Here is a 17495-nt window from a genome sequence, read left to right on the forward strand (position 1 = left end):
AATATGTAAATGCAACTGATCCTGAGGAAAAAAAAAATCACAAACCATCAGTAAAAATACACTACATTGCCCTTTAAAGCTGCACCATTTTTGACGCACATTATGAACATATTTCATGCTGGTTTGACCAGTACTCTTCTTACAGTGTAAAAGTACATTCGTGTGAAACGTAATGATAGGTGTGGAGTCCTCTGAAGTCTCTTCCCTCATTCTATAGCAATTTGTGCCTATTAAAATACTGGTTGAATCCAATAAAATGAGTTGATTCTATCTCACCCCACAGTTCAAACTTGTTCTAGTTTTGTTACAGAAACTTTAACAGGGTTGTCTTGTTTAGCTTAAGAGATGAATGCTACCTCATACAAATATTTGCCAACCAAACTCAAAATTCAAACACTGGATTTTTCAGAGGTTTTCATTTAGCAAGATGATGACACTTAGCAACAACAAATAATCCCTTGGGTGTGTTATTCCACACATGCCTACTGCAGGGCTTCTTGCAACTTCCTCTGCTACAGCTGAATACTAGGCTAGCTGGATCACCCCTCTGAGCTAAAAGCACAAAACCTTTTACAGAAAAGACCTCAAAAAGACACATAACTCTGGTATTCAAGTTCCCTCTCTGCAGGTGAAAAGAACTGAAAACTCCAAGCTCACAGCTGAGAAGTGGTAGCATCAGAGCCCAGCCCTGAAACCCGAGCTCTATCCACAGGACTCCTGATGGAGACTTAAGTGTGCAAATATGGGTGCATTTGCCTGAATGATAACTGAGCATCTTATCTGTGAGCATAGTGTATAAGGGGTCAGGTTCACAAGCAATGGATAAGAATTGTTTCAGTGAAGCCACAGTGGTTGGTATTACCTGAGGGGCTGGTGATGTTAGCACCTGATGTAAATTCCTGTGCGTGCACAGAGACCAACCAACCTGTCTACCAGCAGCCATCACAACTGATCCTTTAAGACTGCAAGGAATTACAGTGTCCTTTCACCGTACAAATGACATGACTTGCACACGTCCTCAGGTAAAAGTGCACTTTTCCAAACGGTACTGAAAATGAATACAAGAAGCAGCATTTTGTAATTATGGTTCAGTAGACTGGTGCAGCTCACAAACCCTGGAAAACACAGGACAGCCTCTTCAGTACTTTTGGGAAAACTGATTTTCACTGATATGACTGGAAAACACTACTTAGGGATATTAATATCCTTGCCATTTTGAAAAATCAGAATTCCAAAATAAAATATTTCACGTTAGTATAAGTATCTTTTCCATTTTAGCTCCTTGTTTCAACATTAAAATTGAATTAACTTTTAGAAAACTTAGCTCTTGCCACTTTAGAGACACTGCCTTTGCAGCTGTCTGTGTTGATGGTTCTGATTATACCTTTATGTCTGTAAATATGATCTAAGAGCCCAAATTAAATATGAAACTCAAGCCCACCTTTGTAAACATAATTAGACATGTTCACTAATACTATATTATACTAAAACATACAAGTGCAGTGAGTCTTTGTTCACTTACTGTATGCTTGTCCTGTATTATTGCCACTTTCTATGTAATGACATCCAGTAGGAATACTGGCACATGGCACCTTCTTTGAGTCAGGCAGTCTTTTATAGCCGAAGTTGCCAATGCAACACCTGAAAGTTGATTAGTAAGATACAGGGTTCCTTTTTTGAGTTATGTCAGTGGCTGTGTAACTAAGTATCAAAGAGATGTTTTACAAAAAAACAAAGGCAAGTGTTATACATTAAATCTTATAAAACTGTATATAATAATAGTCTACAACATGAAAATGGCCATTAAACTGTTGTAATAGTTATGAAATGTAGTAAATATAACAATTCTAATGTTTCATATATTTATGATATTAATCACTGTATTCATACAGTTGTGTTTGTATATATATATTCAATGGCACTGTAAACAGTTGTTGGAAAACACACATTAACTCTTAATCCATTAGAAGTTATTATAGTATTTTTTCATTCAAAAAGTTAAAACGCATCAATGTATCACTGATTAAAAAAAATAGCCTTGTAATATAATGCACATTTTGACATTTTCTAGGGTAGCAATTGAGATGAGGCATAACAGAGAATGTTCTAGATTTCAGATTGTTTTACGTTTACACCTACCGTGATACAAAATTTTAAACAATACATGTAATTAAATACACAGTTTATGAAACAGAGTTGATTTCAGAGATCCACAATGCACAAAATCCAGTTAGTGTCCAATGGGAGTTCCCAATAATTTATATCTCTGGGACCTTTATGGAAAATTTAAGTTGGTTTCTCTTTAACATCACATAGGCAAAGTAAGTCTGAACCGAGTTATCTTTTTTACTCTGTACAGAGCAGGATTTAACTGGATAAAACATTACTCTGTTTATTTATGTTTCCCATTGCTGGACATTCATCCAATAAGCCTTGAGCATATGCTTAAGCATCTGGTAATGGCATTTTGTGGGGCAGGGAAACTCACTATCTATATCCCTTAGTAAACAAAGTGGTTCTAATTTTTTCCATAGTTAAGGCAACTATACTGATATATTAGACACACCATATGCTTTTATGTTGCTTCCTACAATCTAAACAGTGAGAGTGAAAAGCAGTTTCAAACATGCTTTGATCTTCTTGACCACTTAAGAAATTCATCTAGCTGGTAGAGAGTACTTCACTTTAACATGATTTACAACTGCAGACATAGCTTGTTAGCTGTTCACTAGAAAAATAAAGTATGTATTGGCTTGAAGACTGACCATTCATATAATTTATCAGAAAAATTAAACAAACAAAACCAGCCAGTCAGATTCCAGTGAACAAAATTGAGAAAAACAATAACACACACATATACAATTTCTGTGTTTCAGTTATTTCTACCCCATAACTTAAGCTACTCAGACCCTTGTCATCATTCCCTCTGTATCTTGGGTGGGCTTTGTCAAACGCTATCTTCAGACATTGTAAGTGATGACTTGGTATCTGCCAACTCCAGCACATCGTTTAACATTAATTCTAACATATCACATAAACTAGAGAGCCATTTACATTTGTTTTCTGTTGGGTAAGGCTGTAGGTATAAATGACAGTGAACTGAAACGCACAGTGGCTGCAAGGCAATACAGCTACAGTGGGCAATGCCACAGAACTGCTAGTGCTGTTAACATAACAAGTGAGGAACTCGGAGCTGGATGGCTCCCATTTCCAGATACACTGTGTTTAGAGGACGACTTGACAGTGCTTGTGGTGGTTGTGGTATCAATCTTTTTCACAGTTGGTTTTGGTTCATTTCTGTTTTCTGGATGGGTTTTCTTGTCCTTGAGTATATCTAAAAACATGAAAGTAAATGTAAGATTAATCACACATCTTTTAAATAGTGGCTTTAAATTCTGTCCGTTGCAGGAATATGTCTGAGTATCTGAACGATGTATGGAGAGTGATGGGGCACTTGTATTAATGTTTTAGTTGGACCGAGAGTGGCCATTGGGTCCTCAGCACCCACTGTTTTGCTCTTCTCTGACTGTTCTACTTACCTACTCGTAGGCACAGCCTAAGCAAAATAATAGGGATTCTGCATTGCAGTGGCTGGTCTCAGAACCTGATTTTCTCTCACGAAAAGTACCTTCAGTTTCACCTGAGATGGGAACTGCTCATGCTTTAAACCACAATGTTAAGATTGAGTGGTTCTGTAGCATGCCCCAGTGAAACACAGATCAAGTTGCTGAGTTGCTGCAGGAGACCAGGGAGCATAGTGACTTAATGTAACAGTCAACTTCCCAGCTTCTTTCTGCATTGCCACTACCCTTAACTTTAAAGCAATACGTGACCCTTGATATGGTAAAGACAACCTGGCAAGAAAGATTGTTGGCATGAGGAAATACATAGACAATACTATATGCCTTGTTCATCAGCATGGGAAAAAAAGTGGCTATAAAGAGAAAATGCTTCTAGTTTTATTTCATTGTTTTTCCTAGTGAGTACAGCAATTTTCTGTTTATAAAGTATGGAACAATATCACCGGGGCTTCCTTCTCCCTTCAGATGCATTTTGGGACAATTCCAGGCATCTTTTATATAAAAGACTAGATTCTTAACAAAGTAGTAGTAGTGGTAGTAGTAGTAGTAGTAGTAGCAGTAGTAGTCCCTTACCGCAAAAACACAAATATTTTTTTTAAATGAGAAAATGACTGATAAGTGTCTCCAGTTACCTTGACATTCCCAAGTTATTTGCAAGTATTACTGAGATCATATTGCCCTTGAACCCTCTCACTGGCATTGAGGAAAAAAAAAACCCAAATAAAAAAACCCACTATTTCACCTTATGATGGGATGATGACTTTACAGTAAATCTGTAAAAGCATATCCCGGTGCCTGGCAAAAAACAAATTCCTACCTGAAATAATTTATAAATTAACAATAATTGTTCAAGTCCAAGCTTAAAGGATTTGTGATACTAATGAATGCAGTCCACATACATAAGAAAACAAAAGGCATAGATTTGTAATGCAGATTAAACAACAGTACAATCTTAAAATAAAAATTCTGAATCACAGAAGCAAGTTCGTGGCAGAAACTGGAAAGAGGGAAAGTATTCCAAAAATGTAAATGCAATCTGAGATCATTGTCTGCATGTCAGTAGTTCCGAACAACCATCAATAAACTCGCTTGATAATAAAAATGAGCTATTGTATTGGGAAAGCACACACTGTTCTTTTGCCAGTATAAACTGTAAAAGAAATGCAATGAATTCCGTCATTTTATCATAATATCAACATTAATCCTAGAGGAACCTGTGATTCCTAGACCTGACTCAAGGGTGACTGCAGAGAAGGGACGCTGGCTGGCAAGGTATACAGTGGGAGAAGGGTAGTCTGACACTGCTCAAAATTCATTATGGCAAAATGCGGACATAGCTCCTCTTCAATTCCAACTTGCAGTGCAGCTAACAGAAAAAAAGGGGGAGAAAAAGCATACTCTAAATGTTTAGAAAATATCAGTATTCTGAGGACACTTAAAGAAAAATGGACAACCTTCAGACTGTCATTAAAGTAAATTAAGAATAAATCATGGAAATAGGTGCGTTCTGACACTGCCTAGACTCCTTTCCATCACTGTCATTCTCCTTTTCGACTGCGGTAAAGGCACTATTTCTCTGCTGCCTCTTATATCATCCCAGCCTGCTGACTTCAGCTCTCTGGGGCCAGCTGATTAAATTAAGACCTCACTCAGGTAAATCTATTCCCTTCTTCCAGTTGGCCATGTCCAGCATTGTAACTTGATTGGCGTCTATAAATCGGGCAGACTGAAATGTATTAATTCGTTTATTTTCTTAATATTGACTTAACCAAAAATCTAAGATAAGATTTAATGCTATCATTGAGGCTGTTGGTTTTTAAAAGCTCTCCTCTCAGTGACTGCTTAATGCACTACATAACAAGCGTTAAATAATACATTAGAAAATTCTGCCTTTATCCTTTCCATGGGAAGGACTACATTCTGAATTCTCTCTCTGTCTTTACAGCAGAGTATCTTCTGATGCTATTCATGGCCAATTCTAATTTGGGATTTAATTGTGCAAAACTGGCATTTTATTTAAAATGCTCTGTTTTCTCTCTTCTTAAAAATAAATAAAAATAGACTCAGTCCTAATTCAGTTCAAGATCTTTTTCAATTCTATATTTAGTTTTTAAGGCACAAATTTCAGCAGTGTAAAGATTTCATGTTTTATTCCAGTTTCCTCAGAGTTCCTGTTGCTTACTCACTCCAGGGTTTTGGCTGAGAGACTCCAAGTTAAATTAGTTTTTCCCCTTAAATCTTTTTCTCAGAGTCAGAGATAGTTATGTTCAGTCTACTACTGACATTCAAAAGGAAAAAAATAGTGAACATGCTAAAAAAAAAAGTGTCAGTGTGAAGACTAGCACAGAGATGAAACTCCAGTCTCAACAAAGCAAACCCCAGATGTACGATACCCGTGAATCATGCCCCCAGAGTATGAATTCTTAAAACCAACCAACCAAACCTCACAACCTGGTTTGTTTTAATATTTACCTTCTCTGTTTTTAAAGGCTTTATGGTTCCTAGATAAAAGCTTTCTCCATCGCTACAAACTTTCTTCCTATCATCAGTTCTTCTCTCCTTTCCAGAAATGGAACGGTTAAAGTCTTTGAAGGCTTCAGCTAACCTCAGGCTAAAACACGTGATGGCCTTTTGGACACTGGCATATGAATATTATTCTACACCGTTCATCTATCACTGCACCATGATGGTGATACAGCCACTGTAGTAGCTACTGTGCTGTTCCCTTATCTAGGCTCCCAGTGTGAATATTCAAACCTGTCAAAACGGGTACTTAGTGAAGGCAGCCGACTGCCAAAGCAGCCTTCCTGAACTTTCAGGCCTCTTGCTGAGGATGGGGCCTGTCAGGGTCAGTGAAGATGGCACAGAGTCTCTCTAGGGCTTGTGATCACTGTGAGCATAGGAAACAGCTCGGTTAGTCCAGGGAACGGAGTCCACTTCCTTAGCTGAACTTCCATCCATGTTAACTGCTGTTAAAGTCACATCTTGACAACATAAACAAAGCACATAATGAAAATTACTTGACCCCGATGTTTAGAGCATTTAGGATTATCTTCACCTCAAAGATCTAACTGCAGATTGCGACCAAGTAATGCATGTGCCATTCAGATGGCACTGAACTTCTCATAAATACTTATATGGATCAATACTATTCCTCAGAGAGACTATCTTAGGATAAAAGGGAGAGTCAAAACTGTCACTGTCCTTTTATTTAGGAACAGGAAATCTCCCCTACAGTGAGGGCTGAGCATGCCTTTCAAAAGCATCGGGCGAGTCACACATTAAAGCACAACTTAATCTTAGCCAGTAACAATATGGGGTGAAACAATGTGATTATTAATGTTTTAGGTTATTACCAGGTTATCTGACACAAGTTCAAGCGCTATTGGCACCACAGCTGTTACCTCCCCCTCCCTAGCCTAAATGATTTGCAGTTTGCTACTGATGGAGATTATCAAAGATGTAACTATTTATTGGTGTACTTGCATGCTACTGCTCTCTAATGAACAGTATCAGCAAGGCCTATTTAAATGTCTGTTGAGGTTTCCTATTGTCCTGCCAAGTGATGAACAAGTTCATCCACTTAACAGAAACCCCTTTCCATTTCTGTCCTTCTCTTGACCTGCCTTGAGCTCTGCAATTGCAAATGATCAGTGTGATAGGGAGTCTTTCCCTGCAAAGATCTGCCAGTGCCACTGAGCCCTCCTCATCTCCGCTCTGAATCATGCTCAACACTCTCTCCACTGAGCTGAAGGATAAATGCAAAGACTCCCCTAGACAGGCTCCTGCTGCTACCAACAGAAAGTATTTCTGAAGTGAAGGAAAGAGGCAGAAGGGAAGGGCAGTTGAATGGGCTGATCTCACTTTGAGGGAAGCTGGATTAGTTTTGGAGAAGCCTGTGTTTGAGCTACCCCAGCACCTTTCAGATCCTTCACCTCACGACTGAGCAGGGAGGCCACTGGCAGACCCTGCTTTGTATGCCACTGCAAACGCTGAGGCGCTGGTGCCTGGGGAGGCCACGTGCTTGTGCCTCAGGACCTCTGTTCTTCAGGCAGTATACCCGTGATTAACCAACAGCCATGATGCCTGCAAACATCTAAACCTACGGATCATCACACCAGGCAAGTGTACGACCCCTGTGAAGGAATTCTGAACTAAAAAAAACCAGAGCGATTTGCCAGACTTGTCCTGTAAATTATTGTTAATTATAGTGGCCCAGTTGCTAATGGAGTGGGGCACTGACAGCAGAGGACTGATGTTCATCAATCCACCAAGCCCACAACAAAGTGGAGATTTTGAACACATTTCCAACAGTTTTACACCATGAGCTGCTAAGGAGAACTTTCAACCCAGCTATCTGGGGAGGGATGAGGGAGCAGAGAAAGAAGGGGAGATTGTTTATTTCTGCTTTGCCACAGTAATTACATGAAGTCGGACCTGTCCATTTCCACCTAGACTTTTATGCAAACACTGTGTTTTGAAAAGACAGAATGTCAGCATCTATGATAGCAAATTAATGCCTTGATTCTTGAATGCCTCATCATGGTTGTAATGATACTCATAATGCAGGTCTAAAGTGAACTGGTCAGTACCTGCATTCACTCTTCACACTGTAGCTTAGTTGCTTGATAAATTTCACTTCCATCACAGGCTTGGTTTTGGCTGACAGCTTCATAAGAAAATTAAAGCTAGGTGCAACTTGGTGGAACAGGCTCTTAAATTACAGTAGATGCTGCAGTGTTATTATTAGCTTTTTATCACCTCTGGTAGGAAAAGCTGAAATTACTTTTACATATTCAAAGGAAGGAGCTTTGAAATTGCAAAACAATGCTGTCACCATAAAATGTACCAACAATTTCCAAATAATCTATTATCCTGACATTTAAGACCAGCACTAATTATTTCCAGTTACAGCTGCAGCAGACAAATGGAAACAGGAATGCTGTGGAAATAGGAATGTGAGAACTCCCAAAGTGTGATAACTCGTGATGCAATTCTCCAAATTCTGGAGTCTGTTATTGTCTGCTATATAATACTAGTCAGTAAAAGGCAGGTGTAATATATCCCTTTTGGAGCCAGAAGAAGGGAATAATTAACAGCTCTGCAGCCTCCCATGTGTATACTGTTCTACCCCTTTCTATTTCAGCCTGAGAATATGGTGTCCATATAAACCTTTTCTCCACACACTTTATAGAAACTTGGTCTTAGGAAGAAAAATCTTTAACCAGAAAAGAGAACTACAGGAGTTACAACTGAATAGGTCACTCTCCTCGCTTAACTAGTTGCATTAGGTTTAGGCCAGACTCTCCAGAAGACCCGCAGGACAAGATTATAAGAGTTAACCGATGTGTTCCAATTTTGTTCTGCGATCTTTCTGTTTCTTTTCTTAAGAAGTGTGTGATGGAAGAGAGGCTGGCCTTGGGGGAGACTGTCATACATCGGGACTAGGATTATCTATGTCCAATTTTTAATTCTGCATTAAACTCTGTACGATCTTTGTCAGATCACTTGTCCCTGTAGACCAGTGAGAGAACTACTTTATTTCCTACACATTTTGCACATTCTGGATGTAAATTCTTCAGACTGAGAAGAACAGTACCTACTCTCCTCAAGAAATAACATTAGCTGGATCTTTCAGGAACTAGTTATAAAAAAAAAAAGTCAAAGGAAACAAAGAAAAAAATGCAATAAAGTCAGGAACAACTAAGAGACAATTTGAGATCTCAGGTGCCTGGAAGCCACACTTCCATGAAAGGGCAACTCCTTCCCCCATTCCCAAACAATCTTTTTGCCTGTATACATTTGAATGCAATATATATATATATATAGAGAGAGAGAGAGAATAGGACATTATCTCAGCCGTACTGTTCTAATGAAACCTGTCACTGTATTTGTTTGGCTTTTGATATGCAGCTGCCATAGCAAACCTTCTACGATTTTCAGGAGCCACAATAAAATTGTATTAGTTCTGATGGCTAAGAAGCAAACCCACACGTATAACTGCCTCAATTCCTCCCATGGTAAATGTCAAGATAGAACAATCCATCTTTTCCTTGGGAAGAAATAAGCTAACCTAACAAACCCTGTGTGATTCAGCAGTAGTTCCATTAATCAGTCAGTCATTTGCAAGAAAAGGTTTTGTCATTTTGTTTATATTAATACAGGATTTATTCAAATGCAGACAAGCTGAAAGTATAAGCTTAAAACATGCCAAACATCTTTTACATTTCCTGGAAACATCTGTTTTTAGTATAGTGCTAGGCACATGTTTGTGGTTGCATGTTTAAGCTTGTTTAGTTTGCCAGATACCTCGTACATACTGCAGCACAGCTGACATGATATCCTGAAACACAGCATGGAAGTATCTGTAAAACATGATGTTCCCAGTAAATCTGTTGAACTTTCGTTGTAACTTTCTTGTAATGAAAGAAACAACTAAAAAGCTTTGTGACAGCCTTCTGCCATCACTGTATGGTGCAATTAATTAGTTAAGTTTAGAAATTCTGTACATGCCTCACTGGTAATACGCAGAAGACTGAGAGCGATCCTGATACCGCATACCTCACATGCTCAAAACTCCTATTAAACTTAATGGGAGTTTGGGGGGATGCGAGGAATGCAGGATTGACCTTTATGGTTAAAGATGAATGTGTGCTCCAGACTTCAAAGATTAGGTGCCCCTGCCAGTCTGGAGTGTGCAAGTGATCAGCACGCCAAGTGCTGAAGGCATCTGCTAAATATCACGCCACAGCTCAAAGCTGTAATTAAGAAAAATATAAACTGGCCCAAGGAAGAAAAATATTAGTAATAATTGAAAATGCTTTGGCTGTTGCTTTTGTCCTGATGATCTCATTAGTTTTGGTTACAGAAACAGTTCTCACACTGGCTGACGTGGGGCATGCTTTGTTTGTGCTCTCATTCTACCCACATCTTTCCCAGTTAACTTTTATTGCTCAATACAAAGGTCAAATCGAAGGCTTAATTAAATTGTATATGGGGAAACTATAAACTTATTTTGGAAGGGAGTACAAAAACATTTAAAACCATCCCAACTCTTCTCCCCCAGACACTCCTTAATTTCTCAAGAAGAAAAAGAGCATGTGTTGTTGGCGCTCTTTCCCTTAAGGGGAAACTGCACCTTTTCTTGCTTGAAAATTTACATGTTCCAAATATCCAGCCTTTTCATAAACTGCTAATTCTACTTGCAATTGACATTTGTAATGAGGATTTTAATTTAGCTGTGCAGCTCTAAAGCTCCATTTTGTAAAAAGACTGGATATGATCTTACAGCAGCATCAATGTAAGTTCAACTTACAGCAAGGATTTGAACTTCACCTGCTTAACTTTAAACAGAGGATGTACCACCAAAATAAATACTATTACCCACCTGCTTGAAGTTAGGCATATGTGCCTCAGCCCTGAGGCCTAAAACTGAAAAGCAGCATCTCTGTCAGCTGAAAAAACTCACAGGTAATACATAAGCACCACTCAGAGTTTCTCCATGCCGTAAGAAGAAAATCACATAGCTTGAGAGGAAGGTCAGGTTTTGTGCACTAGCAATACCTATCCCCAAGAAAGATTAGGCTTCCATGTGACAAGTTATCTGACAGAGTTGAATGTTTACACACCACTGAGCTTCTCAAAGCTCCCATTCAGCTGTTGTCTAGCCCTAGGAGCATAACAAATCTCTAGATCCTTCAGTTCCCATCTCCAAAAGCCCTGCAACATTTAGGTTTCCACAGCTGACTTGTGCACACAAACCCCAGGGAGCTGTGAGCCCCATGGCCCTTGGGGCACTGTGATGGAGGTGGAGGATGGCCTGCAGGTCTCCTCTCCTCTGCCAGACCTCGTCAGTGTAGGCTTGCAGGAGCACACCAAACAGTAAGAGAGCAGAGAGACATCTGCCAACTAGGGCAGCAGTTAAAACGCGCACTAGTGACAGATGGTATCTAGGTTCAAATCCTTCCCGTGGGTGATTTAGGAGGGGGGCTTGAACCCAGGTCTCTCGTGCCCTATCCAGTCAGAAAAGGTACAGAGACAGGTGTCTCTCAGGCTGAATCAGGCTCTACAACAGCGGTACATGCCCTTACTACGTGGGTCTCTACTGAGAGCAAACTGGCCCCAAATACACTGGAAAGAACTACTCAAATTAAGTAACAGGGTGTCAGTAAAAGGAGGAGACAATAGAACCTGCTCCGTGCCACTCAGTGAGGTCTCTTCATGCCTCCACAGAGACGCCAGCAAGGGGCAGAAATACAGACTGCTGTCTGCTTAGAAGTCCTACGCTTACTTTTTAGCATAAGCAGATGTCATATCTGTAAGGAGTGGGCAGGAGAAAATAAATCATAGAAGAGTTCCCCTCCCACCAAAGAACTCAGTGACTCAGGGCAGAGCCCTTTTAGTTCACAGTTGCCTTTGCAAGGCAGGGTGCATTCAACACACACACTTCACGCAGCCCAACTAAATCCCTGAATGTAATAACCACAAACAAGGCATCAACTTCCAGCATGGCAGATGCAGAAAAACAATCACAAACATATCTGAAAGACATCTGAAAGGTTCTTTTCATGCTGCAAACACACTGCTCTCATCATTCCTCACTCTTTAAAAGCCAATCAAATTCTTCCAGTTATTTCCATTGCTCCCTAAGAAACTTGGGCAGACATGATTCCTGCTGCAAGTCACCAGATCCCCATGGCGCAGTGAGGATTTAAAATGTTTCCTGTATTTCTGTAATTTCTTGAGTACAGATAGAACCTTACACTATAATCTTTTAAAGAAATTCTAATAGGTTATAATCATACTTGATGCTTAATTATAGAATAAACATTGAAATCACTTCAGTCCACATATCATCTGATTTCTTTTAATCTAGATGACAAAAAGGATTAGTTAGAATACCAAAGGATAGTTTTGGTCCTTAGATCAATCAGCACGAATCATTTGTTTATTGAATCTTTCCAGCATTTCATTTCAGTCAGAACTAAAATCAAAAGAAACTGTAGCAAGATATTATCCTGGATTAATCATTTTAGACTTATATCAAGAGCAGTAAAGGAAAACATCACAGCATTGGGCTGGCTTCAGCTCTGGTGTGGGAAGTTTAAATTAGTCTTTTCTCCTGCTCTAGTTTGGCAACTATTCAGCATGCATATCCTCTATTTCACATTGCTAGGTTTATCCGGCCAACCAGAACCCCAGCTCTATCACAGCTGACAGTTATTGACAGAGAGGATGATTAGAGCCATCACTCTACTGAATATCTGTAGCAAGAAGAACATGTTTCATGTGAAAATACCAAACGGCTTAAAAGCATTATCTTATTAGTAGCATGCAGTGAAACTGATGAACCCTTATCACATTCAGCAGGATGACAAATACCCAAATCAACACAAATGGAAAGGAGATATACAACCAGGGGTAAAAAATAAACTTTTCTAATAAAGCGTCTCACAAAATGAAGCACCATCCGTTAGCATACGCATAAGACTATGCTCAGTGACTATTCAGGCTGTGGAGCAAATTAAAGGAAGGAAATTCCTGTTTGGAGCTGGCAATGATCCCATTCCCCAATTCTGTTCTGGGAGGGTGTGAACTGCTCCTTCCAGTTTTCATGGGAGACATCTACACCAAAACCACCAGGACTGAATTTAGCTAGTCTGCTAACAGTGAGGGCTATAGATCTTCCCCCCTTTTCAGGGTAACAACACTACCAAACTTTACACTGACCAGGGTTCTCCCACTTTAGACATGTGGGTAAAACATGTCTGCTCATAGCCCACGCATCAGATAAAACCCCTTGAGGTATTAACTCCATCATGAGAATGATAAAGCCACCATTTTCAGAGTGATGAACATTGCATTGGAACTCAAAAGTCTGCAACTTTCAAGAGGCTTCTCTCTACAGTGATGTGCTCAAGCTTGACTGCCCAGGTGAGGGCAGTGACTAAGCCAGCATGGTTCGCAAAGCCCTTCTCCAGGCACCTGCAGCATCTCTCCAACAGGTCATGCTGAGAGGCTGAGAGTGGTGATGAGAAAATATATTCTCTTTTTAGGAAGAAGAAGTTGGAGAGCATGAAAGCAGCAGAGTGTTGCTGCAAGCGAGTGGGGAGCAATGGGACTCCAGATAAGGAAATTAGATGAACTTGAATGAATTCATTAAGGACCATCTCTGCTTGTTTCTGTGCACAGAATTGGCATGGTCATATGCAGAGCACTTCTTAGGTGACCAAGCATGTGGCTTGATTTCTGTGTTTCCATGCAGACAAAGAAGCTTTGACAGACACTCAGTCTACTCTTTGAGATTTATCAGTTATTGCGATTTCTTTCTGTCATAAGAGCTCCAATAAAGGGAAAAGCCTGCTGGAAGTTCATGAGAGCTGACACCATGTGCTGCAACAGAGCTGTTGGCACTGCTGTGGTCTATTATGCAAATACAGATCAACGGACTTTGTAAAACATAAATTATGTAAATGTCCATTTAGAGACTCTTCAAAATGCAGATTACTTCCCTGATGTTTGGAGAAATTAACATCTCTGATATGAACCTGTACTTGGGGACCGCTATGCTACAGCCTGTGGGTGTCTAGGCCTAGCAAGCCTTATTTGGCACACAGATTCAATCTTGGTATGATGGACTTTTGCTATAAAAGTTGGTTGTGTCATGATCTACTTAAGCCACATATCACTGACACCACAGGTTTTAAGAGACCCTTCAATTTACTATATTGCAGCAGTGCTCCAAAAGATCTGATCTGGAATTCAGGTATGCACATGTTCATTTGGGATTATGAAGGATTCTTTTTAATTAAGACTTTGTATTTTAATTGATGCATACCAAGCGTCTACATGTCTGCATGAAGCCATGTGGCTCACTCTCCTGTGGGGGTAAGGGTTTGAGACCTGGTTCTCCATCTCTGCAATCCTGTTCCTGGTCGAGACTTGAGTCAAAGCCAAAACATAACCAGCGTAAGACAAACAGGACTTTGGGCTTGACTATGAGCTCAGGCCGCAAGCTTGACACAATAGGTATAAATCAGGGTGCTTAGGACTCAATTTGAAGTCCCACTTCGGAATTCAATCAAGCTGTTAGGTTTTTTTGTTTGTTTGTTTTTTTGTTTTAAGAGCATACTAAGCATTTTGGATTGTTCTTAATAGGCTCATTCCTGGCATCTGAGATCTTACAAAAATCTAGGTGAAGCAATATATCCTTTGCTAGAAAAGAAAACATCATAGAGTATCTACTTGGGTAAAGAGTTTAGAGAAACTAGGTTTTCAGGAGTAGTAAACTCAGCATCTGTTGGACTTCATTAAATTTTTGTTTAACTTGAGATGGGTAGAAATTAACCTTTATACCTCAACAGTCGTCTCCCTATTTGAAGCAACTGAATCAAAGTAGCTTACCAAGGGTCCTTCTACTTCATAACTTCAAAGAAGATTTATTCAGAGATAGCACGTGAGGATCACATAATTGGAGCCAGCTGATGGAGAAAGGGCTGCGTACTGAGATAGCTAGGGAAAAAATACCTCATTTAAGGATAGATTAGAGATCTGAAGCAAAGTTCATAAAGACTGGTGTGTTACAAAGCAGAGATAATAGTTTCCCAGACTGGCAGAGACAGTGCAAGGTGAATAGAAGAGTCTTTCTGATCACTATTGGCTGAGTAGTATTCCCTGAGCCATGAACCAGTTCCTGTAAAAAACAAGGAGCTCAGAAGACAATTTGCAACTGCTCAGTCTTCTTTACTAGCCTGTTTAGGCTCTTCAGGACATAATTTCTGTAGATCTACAGTAGCTAAGCATCACAGGGTCATGATCTTAGTTGAGGCATTCATGCACTACTGTCAAAGCAATAATGGGAAGACATATGCCTTGATATTTAAAGGACAGCGAAGAACAACAGTGGACATTTTTGATTTAATTGAAACCTAACATTTACTGGTATCTAGAAGAGTTATCAAGTTACCGCCTATTTAGTAAGGTTGCAATCAAACCTTAAACTAGAAGCCCCACAGATTTGTAGCCATCTAGTTAAAAATTTAGATTAAAAACTTTCAAAATAATTATAAGAGATAGGACTAAGCATTTTACCGAACCGTCTGCAACTGATGTGTGTTGGGATATGCACTAAACAACATCCCTCTATCACTGACTTGGTACACTCAAGCAATGTAGGCCAATGACATCTTCAAAGCTTAAAGCAAGTCAAGACAAGCTGATGTAACAGGAAATAGAAATACTCCTGTGATATGTCACTGAGCGGTAAGAACCCGTAAGTTCTGACATGGCTATTTCATAAAGCAGAAGATATCATGAGATGAGACCTAGGAACACCCAGAGCATTTATTTCTAGCTATGGCACAGGAGAAAAAAAGTCAGGAGGAGAAACAATCTCATAACTGTTTCTCTGCAACAAACTGTTGCACCTCACTGAATATCAAAAGGCAGTTTAATTCTACCATTGATAGCAAATGAAAAGAATTGCTGTGGAATGGCAGTGGTCATGCAACTCTAAAAAGAGTTTTCTTGTAAACTACCAATCCTTGTTTGTCTAAGGATTAGTGTAGTATCATCCCTTGTGAGAAAAAGAAGTCCCTTGTACACAGGCCGATGCTTAGTCTCTTCCCCCCACCATTTTCACTGCTTTCTATTAAAAAATTAGAAGCAAATTGCTTAACTTATACATTTTTAATCCTTACACCAAAGTGAGTTTGAAACTGAACTGGGAGAAATGTCTGAAGTTTGCTTTGGACTTTACTATTACTAACCAGTTACACAGGGATGTTTTTTGGTAATAGGTTTAAGCAAATTTGAGTAAAAGTGAACATCTGTCAGAGCATCTGAAAAACAGAAATAATTTTACCAAACTGTCTCCAGCTAGTGCATCAGAGCATGGTAGAGCATGGGTAGGCAGAAGAGGTGGCCACACACAGCTTGGCCAGGCATTCACTGTTTAGCCAGAGAGGAAAAGGAGATGGTGGGATGCGTCACATGGTGACAACCCCCATTTAGACTGAAACTGGCAGGGATGTGAAGGGCCACAAGAAGGGCGCATCACCAGTGAAAGGGAGACAGAAAAACATGCACGTCCTGGTAAATGAGATGGGGTAACAGAGAACACAGAAAAGCCTGAGGTTTTAGAAGCCTTCTCTGCCTTGGCTTCACTGACAAGACCATAGCTCAGGTTCCTGTGGCTGAGTCTGGGAGCGAAGCATTACCCACAGTAGAAGAAAATCAAGTTAGGCAGTGTGTGCTGGTGCTGGGATGAGGACCAGTACTAGGGCTGCGTTGCCTATGGGAAGCTGTAAGGACTCTCTCACTGAAGGTATTAAAAACCAGACTAGGCACACAGGAATGGTTTTGGTAGAGCTGACTCTGCTTTGGAGCACAAATCTACAGCAGAGAAGCTTTTTTATCTCTGTTTTCAATCTTCCGATGTTCTATTCATTTTGATGAATCTACTCCATGTGACAAGCAAATGAAAACGAACTATTCAATCAGTTTGTGACTAAATTTGTAACTATCTATAAAAACTGAGGGTGAACATCTTGTAAAGGGAATATACATTGGCAGCTATTGCTGATGAAGTGCTATCAATAGGCATTAAAGCTGCAAATGGCAAGGTGTTGGCAAAGTGAGAGAAATCGCTGCAGAAAGTAAAAAGCCAATCTGTATGATGAACAGAGTGTACATAAAGTAGAGCAAATTACCAGACACACAGACATGAGAGTACAGAGGCATGGGAGCTGATTAAGTCCTTGTGAAGAAATCTTGAAGGCTGGCCAGTTCCTCCTAATTCTCTGGCATCCGTTCCCGCCGCTCAGCTAGTGAAAAGAGCACTGTCTGTGATGTGAGCGTACACGTGGTCATGTATTACAGGGAGACGATGGATGTGCAATACCATGGCAAATGGCT

At 39.9% G+C, this 17495-nt stretch overlaps 1 protein-coding gene across 2 annotated transcripts in view; it reads right to left on the reverse strand.

Moving 5' to 3' along the window:
• Nucleotides 1–1791: 1791 nt before the first annotated feature.
• The window catches only part of LOC141963363 (glypican-5-like), a 388391-nt gene continuing 372687 nt past the window's right edge, over nucleotides 1792–17495 (reverse strand). For both annotated transcript variants that reach the window (XM_074912617.1, XM_074912616.1), the window contains one exon: nucleotides 1792–3334. In XM_074912617.1, the coding sequence (XP_074768718.1) occupies nucleotides 3132–3334 (203 nt within the window). In that variant the 3' untranslated portion in view covers nucleotides 1792–3131. The remainder of the gene's footprint in view (nucleotides 3335–17495) is intronic.

The sequence above is a fragment of the Athene noctua genome, chromosome 8, assembly GCF_965140245.1.
Source record: "Athene noctua chromosome 8, bAthNoc1.hap1.1, whole genome shotgun sequence".
NCBI lineage: Eukaryota > Metazoa > Chordata > Aves > Strigiformes > Strigidae > Athene > Athene noctua.